At 44.1% G+C, this 17856-nt stretch overlaps 1 protein-coding gene across 6 annotated transcripts in view; it reads left to right on the forward strand.

The window, feature by feature from the left end:
• Positions 1 to 16925, forward strand: part of TULP4 (TUB like protein 4) — a 144450-nt gene extending 127525 nt beyond the window's left edge. For all 6 annotated transcript variants that reach the window (XM_068184688.1, XM_068184689.1, XM_068184692.1 and 3 more), the window contains exons 8-15: positions 1328 to 1552; positions 4036 to 4270; positions 4758 to 4902; positions 5768 to 5912; positions 7155 to 7248; positions 8584 to 8727; positions 11937 to 14521; positions 16266 to 16925. In XM_068184688.1, the coding sequence (XP_068040789.1) occupies positions 1328 to 1552; positions 4036 to 4270; positions 4758 to 4902; positions 5768 to 5912; positions 7155 to 7248; positions 8584 to 8727; positions 11937 to 14521; positions 16266 to 16382 (3690 nt within the window). In that variant the 3' untranslated portion in view covers positions 16383 to 16925. The remainder of the gene's footprint in view (positions 1 to 1327; positions 1553 to 4035; positions 4271 to 4757; positions 4903 to 5767; positions 5913 to 7154; positions 7249 to 8583; positions 8728 to 11936; positions 14522 to 16265) is intronic.
• The last annotated feature ends 931 nt before the right edge of the window (positions 16926 to 17856 follow it).

The raw sequence follows: 17856 nt of genomic DNA on the forward strand, positions 1-17856 counted from the left end.
TAAAACCATTTCTTACCAGTTTCTTCCCTTTTAGCATCTTGAATTTGTAAATGGAAGGGAGGCTTTTTCCCCAGACCAGGTGAGTAACCTCTGGGCTGATCTAACCCTGCTATCTGGGTACCATACTGCTAATAGAGGACTGAATAAAAGCTCTTATTGGTGGTGTCTTGACCCTGTCTTCTTGTTTGATGTGTCTTGTGAAAAGATATTCCAAAGATACCCTGACCTTTCAATAAATACAGTTCATTATTTAGATGAAAAACATGTTTGCTTAAACTTCTGAGTGTCACAGATGGTGAAAACAAGGAAGACCTTCACAGAAAGGAGTAAATCTTTTGTAGTTCACTGATGACAATCTGCTTCATAGCATTCTTCATTGAGTTAGAGCTTCATCTTTACTGTGTGTTGTTTATTTGCACAGAGGTAGCAGATGGGATTGAAATACCACAGGGTGTGTGTATAGAAGCAAATACAGGTGCTTTGTAACACAAAAAGCAAGAGATGACAGGTGGGTGCAAGTAACACTTAAGGGCAAAAGTAATGATGATAGGGCTAAAGGAGGTCACAACAGACTGGTACTTTACAAGAAAATATGGGATTTAGAAGGAAAGTTTTCCTTGCAATCAGGAAATAAATGTTCTAAGCAGCAGTGTTTGTTTATCATTATTCTGTTCCATATTGTGACATTTAGCACCAGTTGGCCCTGACTCTTTCTGGTTTTACTGTCGTGATTTGGACATTTCTGAGTGTAGACAAGCAGAAGACAAAAGGCCATTCTCTGTTGTGTTCCTGGTGCTCTTTCACAGTTCAGTTCCTCTGGGAATAGTTCAAAGGAGACACTGCAGCAGAAGACTTGGCAGAAGACAAGAAAGCTTGATTGCGTTTTCTCTACTTGTTTTTTTAAGTATCTCTGGGCATATAATTTAACTTTTCAGTTGTAAAATATGAGCTGTTACCAGTGGAGGAAGACTGATTAGATGACTGAATAGATCATTTGGACAGTGCATCAAAGGATCTTACTTCTTAACACCCTGTCTCTTTAAAGTCACTTATCCTATCTAGGTACTGAATTTGGTAGCTGATTCCTTGTGTAAAGGGTTTAAGCATCCTGAGTAACAAGCACAGAATAAGCATCAACTGCTGTTTTTGATGATTTGACATGTTCACATTCCTCTTCTGGGGGCAGTGGTGGACACTTTAAGTTTCTGGAAGAATTAGGGTAATGTGATCGGTCTGAATTCATGTGATCAGTTGTTGTGCAGCCATCTTGGAAAAAGATCTTTTGCACAAAATCTTTTGAAGTTGTGTCCTTTTGCTCTTCATGCAGCGTCCCATCATCTCGATCTGTTGGGGTCACAGGGATTCCCGCCTGCTGATGGCTTCTGGGCCCGCGCTGTACGTTGTCAGAGTGGAGCACAGGGTCTCCAGCCTGCAGCTACTGTGCCAGCAGACCATCGCCAGCTGCCTGCGGGACGACAAGGACATCAGCAAGCTGACCCTACCCCCTCGGCTCTGCTCATACCTCACCACTGCCTTCATACCAACAATCAAGGTAAAAAGAAAGAAATGTGCGCATTGTGAAGAGGAAGGTGTTACTCGATTGTGGAGCCTTACCCTTTGGAGGAGGCTGTAATCTGATCTTAAAACTCCCCAGCCCTGAGAGCAGAGAGAGAGAGCAAACCCAGGGCTGTGGGGTTTTATCAGGGTGCTTTGGGCTCTCTGGACTTTGCTCAGGCTCCCAGGCCTCTGCCCCCCTGCTCCCCCTGGCACGGGTGGGGAATAAAATGGACTCCCCCGCTAAACAACAGAGACTCGTCTCGTCTGTTTTCCCTGCTGCTGGTAGTGGCCTCCCTGGATCACGATCGTCACTGTAGCCACACGCTGCTACACCACATCTCCCTCCTTTATGGTGCTTCTAAGTGGCAATGGCTAAATTATAAGATTTTATAATTTTAAAAGCTTTTGCATCCTCCTCAAGACCTCACTGATGCATTTCGTGCCTATCAAAAATCTGAAAAGAAGGCTCACACATGCTGATCTGCATTATTCCATGGAGATGGCCTTTCCATGTACATAACAAGGGTAGAATATGCTGGTGACTCACAAAGACTTCTGAAGAAGCTCGCGCTGGTGATAATGCTTTGTCACAGTTACAGGAGGGATTCTTGGGGTAAAACAGTTGCCCCTCTACATTTCACATGAGTGCTTATATTGCCAGGCAAGTTAGGCATAAGACCTGGGGCTGCCCAAACATTTTTACTAACACTGAGTTCTGCTAATCTTACTGCTCCAACAGTGCTATGGAATAATGAACCAGGTATCACAGCTTTTACTGTACCACCAGCAGAATCATCTGCACAACCTGTTTGTTTCATGCTTTTGCCCTCAGTAACATCTTGGGATTTCCAAGCTGTTTATCACTGCCTATAAACCAGAGCGTTAGCTGGTAAATGCTTGACATTCAAACACACATTCTTGTGATTTTTTGTGTATGTGTTACAGCAGTCTCTTGAGCCAGAGGTCCTTGTTTAAACAATGCAGAGCTAGAACAACTAATTTGAAATCAGTGGGGCTGACCCAGCTTAAATGAGAACAAATTATGCCTACAAAATAATAATTTGGCATGGTTCCATTTGGGTACTGCTAATCAGGGCAGTTTGTGCAACTGTAAATAATTTCATTTTTCAAAGAACAATAAATGCCTTGCTGTAACCATAACTCCTGGATCTCCAAAGATGCAGAGCATTTATCAGGCTGGAAGTCTCCAGTTCTTTCTAGTTCTTTCCATCTGAGATTCTCCCCAGGATGCTTTCCATGTTGTTCCAGAGTCACCCTTCTCTAAAGCATCAGTGACAATTTCCTGGTTGTCAGGGAAGGCAGGAGAGGGGACAGGATGGGCTGGATGAAGGCAGCAGTTGGCTGGGAGCCCTGGTGGGGATCAGAGGGCAGTACAGGGACACATCGTGTCCAACAGTCCTTGTGTCACCTCCTAGAGGAGATGCAAGGATGCAGAGCAGTTGTGGTGCTGTGTAGTTGAGAGGTGGGAGCAGGGTTTCCAGAAGCCCCGTGCCTGTCCTGTTTCATGGCTGTTTCTGGACCCTCATCAGCACTTGTACTTGACCCTGGCTCATTCCAGTCACCCACTGAACCTATGTTGTCAGCCATGCCTTCAGTGCTAGGTAAGGCACCCTCTCCCCTGTGTACATTCCTCTTCCCTCTCCAGCTTGTGGACCACATTATAGGTCACTTCTCAGCCTATACCCATTTGCCAGGTTAAGGAAGCCTGTTTTTTTCCCTACCATTTTTTTCTTATACTTTGATTTTGAAAGAAACTCTGTTGACTTATACACATTAATAGTATTTGTGTCACACAGGCTATGTTGTCCTAGACAAAAGCAGTCCTACTGCTTTAGGACTGAGTTGTTCATGGATTAATACAATGTGCTGGCAAGCAGGGCAAAGTAACCCAAGCTTTGTGTTTGTATTTCTCTACATGGCACATAAATAGGCCCTCAGCTAGGATGGGACATGTGCTTGGAAGTGATATAAAAAGTAGAAGCTTCTTCCAGAGTTGACAGCATTGTAGCATAGTGGCATAGCATGTACCAATACTAACCAGGAATGGGATCTGAGTGTCCAGGTTCACTTCAAAGGCCTGCAGGAGGCAAGATACTCTGATACTTGACTTGATCACATTACTCAAGTTCAAAAAGAAGTTTCTAATAAGAGCTGGAACTTCAAGACAGGTTTGTTGTTTCATTCAGTGCTCTGACCACAGGTTCAACCTTCTTTTTTGATGTAACTAGTTTTAGTTTTCATTTTCTGTGTACAACTGCTTTTGACCTAACTAAATAACAAGCCATTCTGTCTTGCATGTGGGTCCTGCAAAACTCATGAAGTAACCTATACTAATCTTCACCTGCCAAATTAGAGTTGGGTTCAAGTTCAGTTACTTGTGTTGGGATTAAGTCACCACAGGAAAAAACCCCAACCAATATTGGAAAACTTTCTCTTTCCTTCCTCTGTTTAATTAAGCCTCCAATCCCAGACCCAAACAATATGAGAGATTTTGTCAGCTACCCAACAGCTGGTAATGAACGGCTTCACTGCACCATGAAGCGGACGGAAGATGACCCAGAGGTTGGTGGTCCATGTTATACACTGTACTTGGAATACCTTGGGGGACTGGTGCCCATCCTGAAAGGACGTCGTATTAGCAAGCTGCGGCCGGAGTTTGTCATCATGGATCCTAAAACAGATGGAAAAGCAGGTAGGATTCAATTGTTGCTCTGTGTAAAAATGATTTAGCAATACTTTGGATGTTAAATCCTCAGGAGTTTTGAAAAAGACATATATGCAACATGGATGGTGGCATTCTGATATTTTTTCTAGTGTGAAAAATATCATTAGCGTGACCTAGAAGCTTCTGAAATTATACCCTGCTGCTTTCTGTTTTACAGAAGAGAACTTCTTGTATTCTGAGTAATGGAATATAGATAACTAATTAGCAGAAAATATTCTTTAGACTCAATTTCAAAGTCAGTTGAATGCTATTCATCCCTCTGAATGATCATTTGAGTTCAAACCATTGGAAATTTGGAGTTTGAAGGCAGAGTGGAGAACATTTAATTTTACTCTGCAAAGTTTTATTTCAACTGCTGCCTGTGGATCAGGTTTATGCTTCTGATGACTGAGAGTTATAATTTATACCAGTTTTCTGAAGCAGCACTTAAATTTTCTGGGGCCTGTCTTGATAGATGAAATCTATGGAAACAGCTTGATTTCCACTGTGATTGACAGCTGCAACTGCTCTGACTCCAGTGATATCGAACTCAGCGATGACTGGGCGGCAAAGAAATCTCCAAAAATCAGTCGAGCTAGCAAATCACCTAAACTCCCCAGGTAATAACGTCTTGGATAGTTCTTCTTTTTCCCCAAGAGGCCTCTCTTCCTCCCTGCCTCTCCTTCCCTCTCTTGACACATTGTAAAATGAAAAAGTAAATTCCTTTGGGCACATAGGAATTCTCTGTATGACTGGGGTCCTCTACAAGGTGCAGTTCTGGGGTGATCTCAGAGATTGGCATAGAGCTGGACTTTGGGGGAGATTTGTGGGACAAAATGTAATGGGAAGCAATAGAGCACAACTTCTCCCCAGGCAGTCTCAAAGAAAGATTTTATAAACTCTCCCACCTTTTCTTTTTTTTCTCTCTTGCCACCATGGAATATATTTTGTCCTTCAAACAGACTGCTTTTTACTTTTGTTTGTTACATTTCTTCCAGTGAGCTCTTTAGGTGCTTGAGGTGGTACTCTTGACCCACCTTGTATAGCGGGAGGTAGAAATAACTTGATTTAGGATAGGAACACTGACAACATTTGTGGAGCCTTTGTTTGGTGTATACTAATGTGAAAATCTTTTAGCTGATTTGTCATGTTCTCATTTCTTGAGACTTTGCTCAAAGTCTGCCTAGCTGAGATCATTCATCTCTACGCCTTTTAGGGATTAGTGGAAGATATATTGTATCTGGCAGAACTGCTGTAAGCTTTGTTAGATTAATTAGAAAGCATCTAGCATGAGCAAGTGTGTCAGGTCTTCTGTATCTTCAAATTTGACCCATAATTCTCCATCCTATAGGCTCTACAGTCTTTATTAGTCACTTCGAGGACATCCTGCCAGTTGTCTTCTTCTTACATCTTTCCATTCAAAGATATGATTTTTGTGCATTTTAGCTTGTCCATTGTTGATTCCAAGTATCGCTTTACCTGCAGAATCAATATAGAAGCTCGCAAATCTCCAAAGATGTCACGAGCTGCACAGGAGATCTCAAGATCACCAAGGTTACCAATAAGGAAACCCTCTATTGGTTCTCCAAGCCTGACACGAAGAGAGTTTCCTTTAGAAGATATTACTCAGGTATTGTGCACATTGTTACCATACCTGATTCAAATGCATTTTTTTCACGAGGCAGCATGTTGTGATAGAGATCCAATGATCACCAATGAAGATTTGCATTAAATTACAATAAGTAGATAGATCTAGAGAATTGCATCTTCCAGTTCAGCACTAATGTTCGAAAGTGCCAATGGAATATGAGGTGTTGTTTGGTAAGTACCAGGACCAGTTACTTTTGTCAGTGTGAATGCATGAGAGAGGTTTTTTTCTAGATGATGTTGTTGGCTTTTTGAAAGTGTATATGAAAACACTTCATCAGTTACTCAGACCCATCTTAATGCCACCATAATTCTCTGTTTTACTAGGGTTTGCAGAGATAAGGAAATGTTTGCTTCAGAGGACCACATGATCTGTTTCATAATTAACATGAAACAGTCTTAATTGGAAGGAAGGAAGGAAAGGAATTACCACTTTGTGCTCTTTGTGGTGTTCATGTCCTCTGGGTAAATGAAACTTAGCAGGCTGTAGAACTGTCTGGGTTGTATATTTCATTAATAACAACCTGTGTTATTTTAATTTTCTTTTGTTTGGTTTGGTTTTTTCTGTTCTCTTGTTTTGCTTTTTCCTTTTTATGAAAAATTCTAAACAGTTACACGGAGATAGGACCAAAAGCCCTTCGAATAGAGCAGAAGACCTGAGGCTTAGATCCTGCTCGTGATACAAGCAGCATAACTCCTGGCCTTTGAGAAAAATCTGTTGGTCTTTCAGACCCATAATATGTGTACCATAGCAACAGTGGTTTGGGAAGTTGCTTTAGGAGCTGCCGGGGAATATATGTTTGTTGTTCTGAGTAATTAATTTCTGTCTTGTTTGTTGTTCTATAAAGTGATTAATGAGCATAGAACCAACGGGCAGGGTGTATCACTCTGAAATACAGAATAGCCGTGGTCCTGCTGGGCAGGAGCAGCAAGTGCCAGAAAACAGACCTGTTCTCCACTAAGTGTTGTTCGGATCTTCAATAGCTCTAATCACCCTGTGGCTGATGCATACATCATCTCTGATGGTGTTAAGATATCAGAACGAGTCTTCTTAATGACTGGGTAAAACTCTTGCTACATAGGCACTTTAGGCTGTTTCAATACAATAAAAACAAGATAGACTGAAATTGCATTATCACTTGCAATAGCTTGATTGCTCTGGAGCTTTTTATTAGACCTTGATACATATTTTATCAGGTTTTTTTACCATGTTTTTGTTTTGCAGCACAACTACCTTGCTCAGGTCACATCTAATATCTGGGGAACCAAATTTAAAATTGTGGGTTTGGCTGCTTTCCTACCAACTAACCTTGGTGCAGGTAAAAATAAACTGTTCATTTTTTTGCATGTCAATTTCTTTCTAACAAACAAGAAACTTATGCCATGAGATTTTTTTGTAATTGATCAAAAGGCTTCTTAACAAAGCATTTATTTTCTGTGTACAGTGGGAATTAGATTTAATTAAACTCACTCTAACTAAAGAAGATTAAAATCTGTAAATACAAGAATGAGATGATCAATAAAATGCTAAAAAGTCTCACTTGTAATAAAAAAGTAAATCAACGTTTGAGCCCAGACCTCTATTTTTACAGTTTATTTGAACAAAACCCACACAAATAAAAAAGGGTTTTGTAAGAGGACTATAGAAATAATAGGTTTTAAGTTACTGCCATAGAAGTATTTTTAAAAGTCATATTTTTATAGTTATTCAGCTACAAATTTTACAAAAAAGCTATTACAGCCTCATGCTTAAGATTCTTCAAGTCAGTGCAGAGCCTCATCACATGGTTCTCCTGCTGGAGCATCAGTAATCTGGTAGCCATCATTAACAGCAGCAGTTGTCTATCATCAACCTTTTTCTGGGTAGGCCAGTTCTGCCCAATAGTCCTGTTGGGAAGGAAGAAGGCTGGGTAAAAAACAGGGTACCACCTCACAGAACTGAGCTCTGAACTGAAATATGAACACAAGTCTAGCAGTTTAATGAGCTCTTTAGAAAACTTACTTTGTCCCGAGTTGCATTATATAGTTGGGTCAGGAGTACATAAAGGTGCCCTGGATGCAGAATTAGGTGGATAGCTTTTGTGGCTATATGGACTGCTATCAGCAGTTGAATGAGCACAGGTCATTCTATTTTTCTCCCTGCTGGTGGCAGATAGGGAAGGATATAAGTGTAGAGTAAATGTATAGTGATACTTCTTTCAAATGTTCTCCCAGTCTCCAATGGTTTGGGTCCCAGAGATTTCCTGAGCCCCGTGGGATTTCTTTGTATGATCAGCAGATTTCCTTCCTGAGAGCTTTCCAGGTTTCCTCTGTAAATTGATAGCATCCTGTGGTGAAAAGTTTCAAAAGTATAATGGAAAAAAGTATTTTCCTTCCATAAAAATAGATGTGAATACAAGATGAGGTAATTAATTATTTAATTACAGAGATGCTGCTTCCATTTGAAGAGAAATAGCTGAAAGCAACCATGTCTTTTATCCCATTTATGCTAAGTGTTACATAGTGATTTGACAAACAATGGCTCACCTATGCAGATATATACAGTAAATAACAATATTCATAGCCCTTCTGTCTGCTTTGAATTGCTTCTTCCTTAGCTTTACATGCTATTTGTGTAACAGACTTTTTTGTTTCTTGTTATGTTCTTTTTCTAGTAATATATAAAACCAGTTTGCTGCATCTGCAGCCCAGGCAAATGACAATATATCTCCCAGAAGTGCGGAAGATTTCAATGGACTACATTAACATGCCTGTCTTTAATCCAAACGTTTTCAGCGAAGACGAAGATGATTTACCAGGTAAGGAGGAGCTGGAGAGCTGCTTGTTATGGGTTAAACTAGATGGAGATCAGGTTGGTTGTCATGGTCCCCTCTTGTAAACAAAAAACTCAAAACCGTTTAGTCTGATGGGGTCCTGTAGAACTGAGTTAGAATAAGGCTATTATGTAAAGAAAAGAATAAGGCTAATATGAGCATTGTTTTCTGTGATGTGTGGAAAATATAATCCATAAAGAGCTCATTAGTTTCAAGTTCATTGGGAAAGTAGTCATCTGCTAATTCATCTTAGTTTACTAGGAATTCTCCACAGACTGAAGCCTTGCATTCTGCATCTTGATAGGACAGAATTCTACTCTGTTGGAAACGCAAACAGGCTGTTCTTGAGACCTGATGGCATCAAAGCACAGACAGCTGATAGGAACTTGGACTGGAGAGCAGGTTCTCATAAAACTCAGCCACCTGTTGCCAGGTCACAGGTTTTTGGAACTATGGAAGTGGCTGTCATGCCAGTACCCTTTAAAGAGGAAGGAGTGTGAGCACTGCAAAGCAATTAAGAACAGTGTTAAAATCTACTGAAATAAATGGAAATGTTCTCATTATTTCTGACCAGGGTTTCAACTGCTGACAGGAGCAAAGCTTTTGTCTGACCCAAGCATCAGAGTAGTCCTCTGGACTTCTAAATAAATACTTGTATGTTTCAAATTAAGCCCATTTTTTTCACAATCTGGGGGACTTGGCTTGCTTAATTTCTGTCTACGTGATACTCACCTGTAGTGTCTGAAGAAAATAATAGAGACATTGGTGACCATATATATTATTAATAGGAAGCACCCAACATTTGCTATTATGAAAGACGGTCCAAGCTGTCAGAAAGTAATATAAAAACTAAATAGAAAAGAAAAAAAGTTAATACAAAGTTTTCACATCTCTTCCTGAAAATTGGGTTAAATTTGCACTAAGAGATGAAATGGTGCTCATAATTGCAGGTACATAGAGAGAAAATAATTAGAGACTCTTGTAACAGCTCTTTGAGAGAAGGCTAGTAAAAGGATTATACTACCCTGTCCTAACAGCCTTCCTCTTGTCCATTTTTTCATTTCTAGTTTCTTCTGAAAATGTATTTCTGACTTAGTAAATGGTGGCTACTTAAATCTTCAAAAATGTTTTTGGGGATATTCTTTCTAAAGCCTACGTGTAAAGGAAGAAAGTACCATCTACTAAAGGAAAAAGTATTGAAGGATAAATAATGTTTACCTGATAGATTAAAAAAAACATAGTCTAAAGCTGCTCTTGGGAAGTGCCATGTTCATAGTGAGGTACACTTGGGACAGGTGTTTTTTAATGTAGTCAGTAAAGCTTTGGCAAGACAAATGCACAGTGAAGTGATTTAACTTACAAAGCATGCAAACTGATCAATTAAAAACCATTGGAGAAATGAAGAAAACATTGGATTTAAACACTCAGGAGTAATAAGCAACACCACAACAAATGATATTTTGTTGGGTAAGGCAAAATGACAGCAAGATTTGGGGCTGCTCAAGCCAAGCTAACAATTAAACCTCAGGCTCTGGCAGCTAAATTGCTAAGCCTGCAGGCATCAGGGTGAAAGCATGGCCTGCCAGCCAAGCACAGAACCACAGAACTCCCTTGGGGTCAGTTAAGTTTGGCTTTTGGTCTTCCTCTAAAGGAATGAACTGAACTACCGTAAGTACTGGCCAGTGTAGCCACAGTGCTCTCTGTACGCCTCCCACTCTGTTCATGAGTGATGCTGGTAAAAGCCTGATGTTACCGAAAATGTAATCATAGGGCATAGGTAGATGACTCGAATTTTAATTAGGAATTAATTAGGAACTGGGCAGCGTTTGGAGGAGTCCTGACTAATGGATCTCTTACATGATCTGGTCTTGCAAATCAGAGGTGTCCACAGAATTTGGCACACTTAAATATTGATATAAAACTGGATAAAATTGGATATGACACTACATCCTTGGTCTCTTTTCCTTCCACAAACCTACTGATACAACTCACCATTTTCTGTGGGTTTTTTTTACAGGAAGTTTAATACAAAATAAAGAACTTGCAGTATTCTTGGAGGTTCTAATATAGTATTTACTATTTTCGCTCTTTATTCTGCTTTGTTCTTTCTTGATTACTGCACCTCTACTTGGATCCAGTGTCTTCATTTTCCTGCTCCAGCTTTTCAGTGGTAGTTCCTATTGGAATCAACCACTTTTTGCAAAAGGAACTGCAAACAATTGAGCACTCTTCACGCTTCTGCTCAAAATTAGAGTAATTTCTTCTTGTCACATTTTCCCTTTTTCAATGCCACCACATGTGGGAATTTTTTCCTAATATACATATGCTTCTTTACACATTTCTGATTGCAGCCTGTCCAAACATTAATGCTGCAGTTGCCCTGACTACAGTACCCACTTCTTGAATCATTTTGGCTTCCCATCTATTTCCTCACATTTTCTTCTTACAAATCTGAGAACTTCTATAAATTTTGTCTGCATTTCATTCCATCATATTCCTCTCTCTCTGTTTCAGCTTCCTTCCATTTGCATTGCTGGTTGGTTTGTCACCCACTATACTCAGCTTTTCCCAACTGTTGTCTGTGGTCTCCAGTTCTCTTAAGCTCAGTGAGTCTAGGAATACTAGATATTATACAGTGTCTTCAGTGCAAGTCTTCAATTTTCTTAGCCTCCACTTCTTTTGTTTATTTGCTTGTTTGCTTTGTTCAATTGTTTGTTGATTTGTTGTATTTACTATCAAAAGTCCCTCCCTGAAAACTAGTAATTTAGCAAAATTTTTATTGATTTGGGCAGAAGTAGTTAAAACCTGATGATGAGTGAATGCTAAGTGATACGATGACAGTCCATGGCGATCATAGTGTAGGCTGAAAGCGCGCTCACAACTTGACCTCTGAAGTGTCGCTCCCAAGAAGAGGCTTTAAAGCTGATCGCCAGATGGTACAAGTAGCTCTTGTTCGATGGGACTCACGGGAGACGGGCCGGCTTACGTGTTCCCACTGAGGTCTGATCCACCGGTTTGGGAACAGGTAGCAGCTCCTCCGGGCGCAGCAGAGTCCGTACAGGTGGCAAATAGTTTGAAAGCCCCTCTGCGACTGGGGCAGGCCCCCGGCCCAGGCCTGGCCATGGCAGGGGAGGGATGCTGGGGCGGGGAGCGGAGGCCGGGGCGGCGGTGACGCTCTGTGTTGTCCTTTGCAGTGCCCGGCGCCCCCGGCGCGCCCGCCAGCAGCCCGCCCTGCACCGTCAACATCCCCATCGCGCCCATCCACAGCTCGGCGCAGGCCATGTCGCCCACGCAGAGCATCGGCCTGGTCCAGTCGCTGCTCGCCAACCAGAACGTGCAGCTGGATGTGCTGGCAAACCCGCCGGCCGAGGCGGGGGGCGAGGGGCCGGGGCCCTTCCCGGGGGCTCCGGGCCGCTTTCCCGGCCCCGGGGCGGGGGCGCTGGCCGTGGGCGAGCTGGGCCGCCCGGCCCCGCCGCCGCTCGCCCCGCCGCCCCCCGCGCCCCCCGCCATCGCCCTGGCCGACCTGCGGGACCACGGCGACCGCGAGCATGAGCCCCCGCCCAAGGCCAAGGCCCCGCGGCCGGGGCCACCGCTGGTAGAAGGGGACGCCGTCATCTTCGGGGCCGCTCAGGAGCTGCAGCTGAACAAGATGAACCCGCCACCTCCCTACCCCGGCACCATCCCCGCCGTGCCCGCCACCCCCCTGCCGCCCCCGCCCGGGCCCCCGCAGCCGCCCCTCGATCTCTGCCTCAAGAAGGGCGAGTTCTCCCTCTACCCGGCGGGGCACTACCAGACGCCCCTGGGGTACGAGCGGATAACGACGTTCGACAGCAGCGGGAATGTGGAGGAGGTGTGCCGGCCTCGCACCAGGATGCTCTGTGCCCAGAGCACCTACACCCTGCCGGGCCCCGGCAGCTCCGCCACCTTGCGCATCACAGCTGCCGAGAAGAAGATGCAGCAGCCCTGTGCCAGCGCCACCTTGAACCGGCTCACGGTCCCCCGTTACTCCATCCCAGCCGGGGACCCGCCGCCCTACCCTGACATTGCCAGCCAGCTGTCCCAGGGCAGAAGCATGGCGCAGAGGCTGGACAGCAGTATCATTCATGCTACTCTGCGCAGGAACAGCAGAGAGGCAGCCCTGAAAATGGCTCAGCTGATGGATGGTCAGAGAGCCACTCTGCAACTTCCCCCTAAGGCCAAGAGCAACATTGTGTCAGCGCAGTACCAGCAGAGAGTGCCCACAGCCTTGTACACCTGCAGCCAATGCAGCAGCGGTGCCGCTGGCAGCAGCAGCAGTGCGAGCGCTGGTGGCGTGGGCAACATCGCTAGTGCCAATGCTGGTAGCAGCACTTCCAGCATTGGTGGCATGCGACCAGATCTGAGCACAGGGAGTGGCTCCCAACACAGCTCTGTCATTGCTCACTCTGTCAGTACTTCCCCTCTGGCCTCCCAGTCCTCCTACAGCTTGCTGAGCCCGCCTGACAATTCCCGTGACCGAGCGGATTATATCAACTCCGCTTTCACAGAGGATGAGGCCCTTTCTCAGCACTGCCCAGTGGAGAAATCAGTACGGCACGTACCTGTGTCCTTGACAGAGGCTACCCTTAGTGTAAAACGGCCACCGCCGTACCAGTGGGATCCTATGGTGAGTGAAGAGATATGGGTTCCTCAGGAAAGGACATCTCAGAGCTCAGTGCCCAACCCTCTAAAACCTCCTCCGCTCATCATTGGTCAAGCTCAACATATGGATATGTCTCGAGTGCCATTTGTTTCCCCCAAGTCTCCAACCAGTCCCACTGCCACTTTTCAGACGAGTTATGGGGTTGGAGTACCTTACCCAGGAAGCTACAGTGCCCCACCCCTTCAGGGAATGCAGGCCCCCTGCTCCCCCAAAGAAGCTCTGGCCCCAACACAGTTTGCACAGCAGGAGCCCACAGTTGTGCTTCAGCCAGGTTATTCATCCAACCTCCCCTATTGCCCTTTGCCGCCCATGTACCCGGGAAGCAGCACTTGCTCTAGTTTACAGCTGCCACCGATCGCCTTGCACCCGTGGAGCTCCTACAGCGCCTGCCCACCTGTACAGAACCCCCAGGGCACCTTGCCCCCCAAGCCGCTCCTCGTGGTGGAGAAGCCAGTGATGTCTCCCCCGCCAGCAGAGCTGCAGGGCCATGTGGGCACAGAGGTAATGGTGGAGACGGCAGACACTTTTCAGGAGGTGCTCTCCTTGACAGAAAGCCCTGTTCCTCAAAGGACAGACAAATTTGGCAAGAAGAGCCGGAAACGCCTGGACAGTCGAGCCGAGGAAGGAAATGTGCAGGCTATCACTGAGGGCAAAGTCAAAAAGGAGGCAAGGACACTGACTGACTTCAATTCACTGATAGCCAGCCCTCGGCTGGGGAGGGAGAAGAAAAAGGTCAAGAGCCAAAAAGATCAGCTGAAGTCCAAGAAACTAAACAAGACAAATGAGTTTCAGGACAGTTCAGAGAGTGAGCCGGAGCTTTTTATCAGCGGAGATGAACTGATGAACCAGAGCCAGGGCAGTAAAAAGGGTTGGAAAACTAAAAGGAGTTTGAGGACAGCCAGTGAGCTGGATGAATTCAAGTGCCGGAAGGCCAGTGAGAAGGAAGATGGGCGACTGGGAAGCCAAGGCTTTGTGTATGTGATGGCCAACAAGCAGCCACTGTGGAACGAGGCAACGCAAGTCTACCAGCTGGACTTCGGAGGGCGGGTGACCCAGGAGTCTGCAAAAAACTTCCAGATTGAGCTGGAAGGACGACAGGTAGGAAGGACTGGCACATGCTTGCTGGAATGGGGGCCAGGATGTGGGAAAGCTATGCCAGGAATAAGCTGTCACTCATGCTGCAGAGTGCCTCTTGCTTCTGTCAGCTGTTCTGTGAAAAAAAGCTTTGCCATATGGTTGATAATAAACAGCTGTCGAAGGTCTAAGTTCAGCATGTAGAGTGAAGTTCAGTTGTAAAGTAAATATACAAAATATGTTTGGTCTTATTGCAGTCAGACATGGGAACAAGGGCCTCCTTTAGTCTGGCTGGCTCTCACTGCTGAAGGTTTTGTAATAAACACAGTAGCTCTCCGCAGCGGTAGCTGCACTTGCCATCAATGATGGTTGTGGATGGCAGCTAATTGAGTGAACACTGCTCCCTTCTTGCCTTCACAAAGGTTAGCCAGGCAGCATGTAGCTAAGGCAGTTAGCTTCCCTTCATGCCAAAATTTCCACTTGTGTGCAGCTGCCCGGCCCCTGGAGTTAATGGCTCTGAATGCTAGAGGAGGGAGACACTGACCCACCCCAAAGCAAAGTGCTCCTGGGCCACTTTTGAACTGCCTGTGGATAGAAGGATCAATGGCTACTCCAAAAAATCAAAACATTTAATTTTGGCCAGAGTGGTATGTTACCACTTCTACACCAAACCCAGGCTTGTAAGTGGTGCTAATTAGCAGGATGCTGGACTGACATTCAGGAGACTCCTATTTATTTCCTTGTCCAGTTGTAAGTCACTTTTGGTTTACTAAATATATCAAGGCTCTCAACTTCCTCTGATTTAAGTTGGGAGTTAGATGTCTTAAGTATCCAATGTGCATGACCAGTAGAAGTCTTTTGGTTTTGCTTGTATGAAACAACAGCTCAAAGGCAAAGATCAGAGCCATTTGTACCCCTTTCTTCTTCAGTTAAATGGCTGCGGATATGTCCCCATGGGCAGCTGTGCAAAACCACCCAACCAAGGGTTTTCTCTCGTGTCAGGGGTAATAAAGCCTGCCTTGGCTGCACAGTCAGTCCCCAGTCTAGCTCAAGGATCTTCGCTGTAGAGCAAATAAAATCTGGATTTCCGATGAAGCGAATGAAAAAACAGTAATAATAGCCCAAACTTCAGATGTTCCCTGTGGAAGAGCAATGAACAACCTGACTAATTTTGCTTTTTTTGCATTTCAAACAGCTCTCACTGCCCCTTTGCTAATTCATTCTTGCTGTAATTATGTGCTAGTGAAGATATTTATGCAGAGGGAAACAGAACTGCAAAGAATGAACACCTTATCAGCTATGAAGTGCTAGAGTAGGGAAATTGGTTATTCCCCTTACCTGAAAGCTCCTTTCTTTGAAAACAAATTCTGTTTTCCTGATGGGTGGATGGTAGGATATTTCCAAGGGAGAGACTGATACTTTCCTGCAGGAAGCATGATGCTGGTGTTCCCACATCTGCTGAAGTAATTGGTGACAAGCTACTTAAACCAATGCTGTATGCAGTCTAGCATATTTTATCAGTTTACTCTGTGGAGTGAAATATTGCAATCAAATACTCTATACAGATAAAAAGTACAGTGCTCTCACTATTCTTTGGCATCATACCCCATTCTGTCTGTAGCTCCAATCATATTAACTGAGAAGGGGAGCTGTTCCTACAAAGCAGAAAAATTTTGCTCTTACTCTCTTCTCTGTTTCCTTTTCTGTGGTTCATTTTTTTTGACCTTGTTCTCTTTTTCCTTCCTTTTCCTCTTCCCGTGCTTCCCAGGTGATGCAATTTGGAAGAATTGATGGCAATGCTTACATTTTGGACTTTCAGTATCCATTTTCTGCAGTGCAAGCCTTTGCTGTTGCTCTGGCTAATGTGACTCAACGCCTCAAATGAAAAAGCAGAGACTGGAGAGAGGAAAATGTTAACCTTCTCATAAAGTCCAAACCGGAAAATGTCAGGGCAGCCTGCTTTAGGTGGGCAGAGATGCCTGGGAGTTAAGAAGGCAGTAAAACTGGAAAAGTCTCTTGGTGCCCACCAGAAGGGCGTTAACTCTAATCAGTCATGGGGTGGAGGGTGGGGGGCTGTTTTCTGTTTGTTTGTTTGTTTGTTAGCTTGTTTGTTTTCTGGTTTCTTTTTCTTTTCAAGCGTTGTGCTGGGTCTCAGAAAGAGCGAAGGGTTGAGAACCATTCAGTGTTACGTGGAAAAGTGTGGCTTTTGGCTTGTTGTGGTGGTTCTGCTGTGTGTGCTACAGTAGCTGATGTAAGCTCATGGGGGAATTAAAACAGACTGCTCTTTTTGATAGACTGCCTTATCTTATGCTGTTCTTTTTAAAACAGAGAACATGACTTTTTTCTGGTCCAGTTTGTACTTCTACTACTAAAACATCACTGATAGCAGCAAAAAAGTAAAAAAAGAAAAGAAGCTATAATACTTGAAGACATGTGTTTCTTCTCTGATATCTGCCAATAACTGAACACTACAGGTTCCAAGGAGGCTTATGTAGGTAAACATTTAATTTATAAACAGCGATGTATTACTCAGAAGAGAAAAAATGGTTGCCAGAGAGTGTTTGTCATGGTTTAGGAATGGTATTCTCCAATTTAGTCTTTCCACCAAAACACTCCAAATGGTGCACCGCTTGCTCACTGCCTCTTCTCCCCTTTTCCCTTCCCTGAGGTAGGATGGAGAGGAGAATTGGAGGCACAAAAGGTAAAGATCACAGGTAGAGAGAAGAACGATTTACTGCAAACAGCAGTGAAATAAGAAAACAAACAGTAACAGCAGCAATGTTAATAACAGAGTGCATGAGAGGCAAAGGATTCACATGCGTGTGCTCACCACAGGGGAGCCTCTGCCAATACCTGACTATGCTGCCACGCTATGGGACCCCTTCCCATGGCCCCAGAAAATAATGGGAGGTGGTATAGAAAAACCTCTGGGTTTTAGCCATGCCCTCTCCTGGCTACTGCAAAAATTAACTCTGTCCTGACTAGAACCAGGGTTTAAAAACCCACTGTATCAAAGAAATTGATGTCTGCTTGATTGATGTGCTGTTAAGGAGGATAAACATCTTTCAGTAGGTGACAGAAAACTGGAGAGGAAATAATCATGAGCGTTGCTTTTTTGTTCACATTGTTCAGCAGTATTCTATGATTTGGCCTGTGGCTGTGAGAGGTGCAGTGTGATTGGATGTACCTCTGAGGCCATGCCTGTGCTTGCTCCTCATTTCACTGTGTTTACACCATGTAAACAAAGCTTTTCCAGAAAATAGAAGACCCAGTGTATTCAGTCCTCTTAGCAATCAGTATCAGTCAAGTTCTACAGCAGTGCTTGAATTAGGAAAGAGACAGAAGTATAGCAAGTCATT

Source organism: Anomalospiza imberbis, chromosome 3, assembly GCF_031753505.1.
Source record: "Anomalospiza imberbis isolate Cuckoo-Finch-1a 21T00152 chromosome 3, ASM3175350v1, whole genome shotgun sequence".
Lineage (NCBI taxonomy): Eukaryota > Metazoa > Chordata > Aves > Passeriformes > Viduidae > Anomalospiza > Anomalospiza imberbis.